The sequence below is a fragment of the Salvia miltiorrhiza genome, chromosome 3, assembly GCF_028751815.1.
Source record: "Salvia miltiorrhiza cultivar Shanhuang (shh) chromosome 3, IMPLAD_Smil_shh, whole genome shotgun sequence".
In the NCBI taxonomy this organism is placed as follows: domain Eukaryota; kingdom Viridiplantae; phylum Streptophyta; class Magnoliopsida; order Lamiales; family Lamiaceae; genus Salvia; species Salvia miltiorrhiza.
The window spans coordinates 50,801,136-50,808,195 of record NC_080389.1 but is presented as its reverse complement, the minus strand read 5'-3'; the positions used below and the strand labels follow the sequence as shown (position 1 = coordinate 50,808,195).

Here is a 7,060-nt window from a genome sequence, read left to right as displayed (position 1 = left end):
GCCTCTAACAGAAGCCGTGTGATCTCGGAAAACTCCACCAGCAGAGATGAGGCCCGGCGCACCCGTCGCCGACCCATCGATGTTAACTTTCATCCAATTAATATCCGGCGGCCACCAGTGAACTGAGATGTAATCCGGCAGCGGAGCACGCCTAGACTTAACCCCAACAGCTCGTAGAGTAAGATAATCATTCCAATCATTCGACATATACCCCAGCTTGGAGATGTCGTTAGTCTCTTTGTAAAAAGTTTTGAGCAGCGCAATCACACCCACCACCGAGAAAGGTTTGTCCTAAAAAATAATATCATTACGACAAGTCCAAATAATCCACAACAAACTGACGATACCCACTTTCCAAAGCCGATGAAGAAGGGAACTGAAAGAAGTATTCCAAGCCATAGCAAGGAAGCTAGTAATGTCCAAACAGTCTAATAAATTCGACTGCCCAAACCAGCCTAGGAAAGTATCCGAAATCAAACGCACCGTCGTGCACTCCCAAAAGAGGTGAGAAATCGATTCAGCGGCGCGGAAACAAATCTGGCAGGCATTGGGCGCCACCACCCCTTGACGGATCAAGCAGTCCATAGTCGGGAGCCAACCATGTATGATACGCCAGCAAACAATCGAGCGGCGCACTGGGATCGCCGCATCCCAAATCAACGTTCCCCAAGAAACTTTAGGGAACCTATGGCAACTGTTAGCAAAAGCCAGAGAAGAAGTGACATTGCCACGAATAGAGGGTTTCCAGAACCGAGAATCCGCCGCCGCATCCATCGGAAGATTGAGAATATCACACACGATATCCGGGAAGTTTAACACAAAGTTTTCAGAGAAGTGCCAGCAACCATCAAAATAATAATCAGCCACAGAGTGTTTGAGAAACCCATGAAGGAAGCTAGGAACCAAAAGCCTATCACAGAGCTTATACCCAAGCCAATCATCCGTCCAAAACAAGGTACTAGCCCCGTTCCCAATCGCTGAAAAAGATTGATCCACAAGACCATCGACTTCATGTTTCAACCCAATCCAAACCGAAGAATTAACCACATTTTTTTTTGCATGACCAAACTCATTCAGATATCTCGACCGAAGCAACCTATGAGCAAACTCCTCCCCCTTGATCAAATTCCACGCCATCTTCATAAGGTAGCTTTTGTTCATAACAGTAAAAGAACGAACTCCACGCCCGCCTTCTTCCTTTATAGCACAACAACGACTCCATTTAACCGCGCAAGAAGGCTTTAAATTCGTCTTTCTCGTCCAAATGAAGTTTCTGCAGCTACGATCCAGTTCATAGAGAAGAGACTTCGGCCAACGGAAAACCATCATAGTATGGATGATGGAACTTTGAATGACCGACTTGACGAGGCAAAGGCGTCCAGCCATCGAGAGGTTAAGTCCCGCCCATCTTGAGAACTTTTGCACAATGCGATCTTTAATGCTAACGAAGTGAGAAGCTTTCGGCCTCTCCACAAACAGTGGAGCGCCTAAATAAGTCACCCTACTGCCACCCTGAGTGAAACCCAAAGCTTGACTAATGCCACGTTTCATGGCAGTATTGACGCCTTTCGCATAATAAATCCAAGACTTCTCCAAGCTGCAAACCTATCCCGAGAGAGACTCATAATACTCCAAAATATGCTTAATCTTCTTAGCGTTACGAACTGATGCTTTACAGAAAAGTAAAACATCATCCGCGTAGAGCAAATGAGTCAGAAAGTGCGTCGTCCTGCAAAAGCTCATAGGAGTCAGATGACGCGAGGCCACACAATTGATAAACAAATGACTCAGCACGTCTTCAGCAATGCCGAAGATAATGGGAGAGAGATGATCTCCTTGTCTAACCCCACGAGTGCAAGAAAAATAGCCGCTTAATCGACCATTGTAGATGATGGAGATCCTGGCCGAGCGAAAGACAATGGAGATCCAGTTGATGAATCGCTCATGATAGCCATAACTTTAAAAACCTTGAGAATAAACTCCCAGCTCATAGTGTCAAAAGCTTTTTTGATATCTATTTTGCAAGCCATATTGGATCCATGATTAGTGCGATCCATACAATTGAAGCCCTCAGAACCAAGCATGATGCAGTCATGAATAGAACGGCCACTAATGAACCCAAACTGATTTTGGGAAACTGTGGCCGCGACAACTTTGTTTAATCTGACCGCCATAATCTTAGTAATAATCTTAAAGAAGAAGTTTGATAAGATGATGGGACGAAGATCAGAGACAGAAGTGATCGTATCAGACTTAGGTATCAGAACCATAGTGTTGGAATTGCAGCCATTAGGAAGATAAGAGTTCAAGAAGAAGCCCCGAACAGCTCTGATAACATCTTGGCTCACAATGCTCCAACAACGATGAAAGAAGGTACCCGAGAAGCCGTCAGGACCGGGAGAACTACTCGCCTCCATACCCATGATAGTAGCAACAATCTCCAGATCCAAAGGAACAACTATAAGATCGCTATTCTGCTCAGAAGTCACTTGCATGTCAATATTGGCCTCCAGCTCCGCGAGATCCACATTAACCACCGAACTTTAAGAGAATAGACTGGTGAAGTGTTCTATAATATGTTGCTCAATAGCAGCCTGGTCATAAGAGATGACTCCCCCAATATTGAGATGCCCAATAAGCAAACTCGAGTTCCTGAAGTGAATCATGCGGTTAAAGAAATTCGTGTTTCTGTCGCCATCTTTTAACCAGGAAACACGACTCATTTGCTGCAAATGAGTATTCTTACGGTTGAGAATAGTGGTAATGGCCGCCTGCTTCGAAACCTCCTCGTCAAAACTAGCGTCTGTATACCCTTGCGTAGCAATAAGGCCCTTGACAGCAGCAAGCTCCTCCTGAAGAGTGGCCAGTTGACTATCGATATTGCCAAAGACATTGCGATTCCAATCGCGAAGCACCCCCTTCAATCTTTTTAATTTAAGCATGACAGTAAGAATGGGGCAAGGAGTATTCACAACAGCATCCCAAGAATCACGCACGACGTCAGAAAAATCGGGGTGATCCAACCACATATTAAGAAAGCGAAAAGAACGCTTACCTTGAGCAATTCTCGAACTACATTGAAACAAAATAAGGGAGTGATCTGAGGTAATCCTTGGCAAAACATGCATGTTCACATTACTCCAAAGATCAGCAAAAGAGCTTGAGACGAGAGCTTTATCCAGTTGAGATTCAACATGATCAGGAAGAAAGCAGCGACCTGACCAAGTATAGTAAAGACCGAAGAAGGCCGGTTCAATAAATCCCGTAGAGTCAATAAAGTCGCAAAACTCAACACATGGACCCCGAGAAGGCGAGACTGGGCTCAGCCGTTCATGAGCACGCTTGATGGCGTTGAAATCTCCAATAAAATGCGTATTACCATCGTTAAACTGTAAAAGATCCCTCCAGAGCTCCCTTATGAGGATGGGGTCATTAGCTCCATGAATAATAGCCACACGGAACATAATATTCTGCCAAGAGCAGTCCGAAATAACCACCTGATCCGAAGAAAAGCAAATAGACGTGACGACCGTAGGTTGAGCAAAGAACCAAATATTAGAACGGCGAGGCAGCCGACAGTTTTGATGGCGAGGCGTAAGATTGAGAGAATGCCAAAAACCAGGCCGAGTTTTGTGGAAACCCGACTTTGGCTCAATAATACCCAAGATGAGAGGAGAAAAGGAGCGGCAATGCTCCCTTAAGATTTGTTTAGAATCGTCCGAGAGACCACGGACATTCCAAACAAGCACATTCATAAGGAAGATTAAAAATTAGGTGATGGAGTCTCCTCCATCTCCACTTGATCAGCCCAATTCTGGGCAACTAAGTTATGCATCGTGCTTATACTTGGCTTCACCAGTTGCTCGATAATGTAATTTTTGGGATTAAGCCCCAGTTTCGTGGAGTTCCGTAACCTGTTCTTGATAGATTCTCCGTCTGTCATGTGAACAGGAACAATTCCCGAACGTCCTTCCCATCCCGCCTCTTTGGGAGGGCGCCCACGTCCTCTTTTCACTGTCGTTTAAGTATCCTCAGAGGAGAGGCCGACAATATACGACTCAAGTTTCTGGATTTTCAAAGCATTTTCCATAGCTAGAGCTTTCAGAGCAGTAGTATCATCACCCCTTTCACTTTCACAAGTTGTATCCGCCACCTGAGTAGTCCTCTCATCCCTGTCGTCGGCCTTGGGCTCATTCGCAGAGGTTTCCTTCTGTGAATTTTCCGTATCCACCACCATCACATCAGCCCCTTTGACAACCAATTCCATCTCTCGTGTATCCTCCAAAGAGTCCTGTAGACTATTGTCCTGAACCGAATCCTCCACCGCAACAGTAAAAGCTTTTTCAAGCAAGTCCGGGCCTGAGATTCTCCCATTAGAATCTTCATTGTTGATATTTTCGAGGACCTCAAATCTATTACCAGAGTTAGTTTCATGCAACTGACCCTTTTTGCTATTCTCCTTAGATTGCCACTCCTTATCTGGTTTCTTGGGTTCATTGACGCCAATACTAGTATCCTTGTCTCCATTATGTCCCTTGTCCTGAGTCTTCTTGGATTTTCGGCATTTGTCCGTGGTATGTCATGTGATTTTGCAACGCGAGCAGAACGGAGGCAAAGTTTCATAATAAAACTCCACTTGAAAAGCACCATCATCTTCATCCATTCTCAAACCATCTTTGAGAGGCAAAGACATATCAATCTCCACCAAGACACGGGCATAGTGTCCTACTTCACCTGCCCCCGAGCATCCATCAACCTTTATGGGATTTCCCAAGTAACGGCCAATCGCAGTAATAACTTCAGGGTGCCACAGTTCAATAGGTAAGTAATAGATATGTACCCAAGTTTGTGCTATGGATGAGACTTCCTTATAAGGATTAAATTTGGGGACCCACTCACGGAGACGCAATTGTCCGTCAATCAATTCCTGAATCTGATTGGTCTTCGCAGTCTTCTTGTCCTCCAACGAACGAAATTTAAGAGTGAAAAAACCTTTCCCCATAGTTATTAACTGCCAGTCATTAGGGATGTTCCAGAGACTTTGGAGCTCAGCTTTTAATTCATGTGTTAAACGAGGTTTAACACCTTTTCGTATCATCAGTCGCCCAATGAGCGCGAACTTGAATTCATCGACCTGTTGTCTATAGAATTCCTTAGGAATAGGCAGGAAGTCCACGTCCCCTCCAGTTTTAGCGTTAAGGGCTTGATACTTGTGGGCCGGCAAGTCAGGACGCTTTGTTCTCGGAGCAACCACAGCAGCGTAATTCTTCTGTCCAACGTCTTGTGCTGCAGAAGTGCTGGGTTTGGTCATGGGAGGTTTAAACGAAGGACCCAAGGGATCCTTAAGGTTTGGCACTCCATTAGGGTTTATAGCGACGCTATTAGGGTTTTCAGGAAGCACCCTATTTTGTGAAGCGGAAGCACCAGGAGGCGACCGCGGTGAGAAGTTGGTTGAGACGATAGGAAGGTTGAGTGCCGAACGATCCTGGGTGCTATGAGGCAAACGGCCGGAATCCTTGACGGCGAGGACGATCCACAAGAGAAGGCGGCGCTAGGTTTTCGAGAGCATCTTTTTCTCATTAGGAATCAAAATAATAATCTTAAATTTGAAATGTATATTTGTGCGGAAAAATCATGAATATAAATAAATATTTAATGAGAAATTCATGAAATAATTTTTATTTAAAATACTTTACTCAAAATAACATCTTTAGTTAAGGCTAAATACAAAATATTTGATTCGCCATTCGACCTTCCACGCACCTCCGGCCTTTAAAACCTGAAAATGTTAAATATAGGATGAGCATACAGAGTACACTCAGTGTGGGAACATGCAATAATTGTCCAAATTAATAAAATAGTAACACATACGGCCATTTCATACATATCCTCAATATTCGCACTGTGGCAATCCAAGGACTTTAAAGTCCCGGACCCTATTTACGGGCCCCTGGCGACATCCTCAATATAATGGTTGCAACCCTGTAATATGTAATCGTATTGTGGCAATCCAAGGACCTTTCCGTCCTGGACCCTATTTACGGGCCCCTAGCGATACATAACCTCAAATCGCATTGTGGCAATCCAAGGACTGTGACGTCCTAGACCCTATTTACGGGTCCCTAGCGATTAATGTAATTCATAACACATATGGAAACACATAATATTAAAATGGACAATAAATAACCACGACATGTATTTAAATAAATCACACACCTGAAACTTGAACTTTGAAAATTAACTTGAGTAATTCAAATCAGAATCAACGTGTTAGTCGCGCCGCACCTAATTACATAAAATTAAACAATAATATATAAGAAAAATAGACTTAAAAAAGTTATTGTTGTTGTTGTTGTTGCTGTTGTTGTTCTTCTTCTTATTATTATTATTATTATTATTATTATTATGTGCTTAGTGTGTGTGTGAATGGAAAATAATAGAAAATAAGATTAGAAATTTTACCTTGATTGTCGACCATTTATAAAAATTTTGTAGTATTGATGTGTTAATTTAACTATTTCACCATCAACCTATTTATACTAGTTAAGTTACTATTATTTTATTAGTTTAGCTTTGCTGAGTCATGTAATTTAGTCTTTATAGGCTTGATGATATAACTCCTCATTTATACACGTATCATGCAAATATAAATGTTTTTACATTTTATTTTTATTTTATTTATTTATTTCTTGTTCCCTACGTACGTAACATGCTATTTTAATATAGGTATGTATACTATTTATAAAAAAAGTTAACAACTAAACATATGCGGGCTAATCGGGTTGGAGATTTTTTCGGGTTGTAAATCTTCAACCCTAACCCTAAACTTTCGGATTTCGGGCTAGCCCATCGGGCTAATAAGGTTAAAGGCGTAAAAATAAAATTATCATTTGTATTTTATTATTCCTAATGATCTAATGTATAATGTATAAAATATACATAGATTTAAAGATATAAATTATATTGCAAAGCATGAAATGCAAAAATATAAGATATTTAAGACTACATAAACAAAATTATATTAAAATGAGATAGTAAAATTTAACATGTATCAATGCAC

General features: G+C 42.1%; 1 protein-coding gene across 1 annotated transcript; it reads right to left on the bottom strand.

Moving 5' to 3' along the window:
• Positions 1–4,021: 4,021 nt before the first annotated feature.
• On the bottom strand, positions 4,022–5,311 carry LOC131018949 (uncharacterized). Its single transcript, XM_057947631.1, has 2 exons — positions 4,637–5,311; positions 4,022–4,546 (listed from the first exon to the last, which is right to left on the bottom strand). Exons 1-2 carry the CDS (start codon positions 5,309–5,311, stop codon positions 4,022–4,024), a joined length of 1,200 nt encoding a protein of 399 aa, XP_057803614.1.
• Positions 5,312–7,060: the final 1,749 nt, after the last annotated feature.

Bases quoted from the DNA above. Each gene is read 5' to 3' on its own strand.
- LOC131018949 (XM_057947631.1), bottom strand. From the start codon at position 5,311: ATGACCAAACCCAGCACTTCTGCAGCACAAGACGTTGGACAGAAGAAT. The intron at 4,547-4,636 runs GTGGAGTTTTAT...AAATCCAAGAAG, and splicing joins AAGATGATGGTGCTTTTCAA to ACTCAGGACAAGGGACATAA.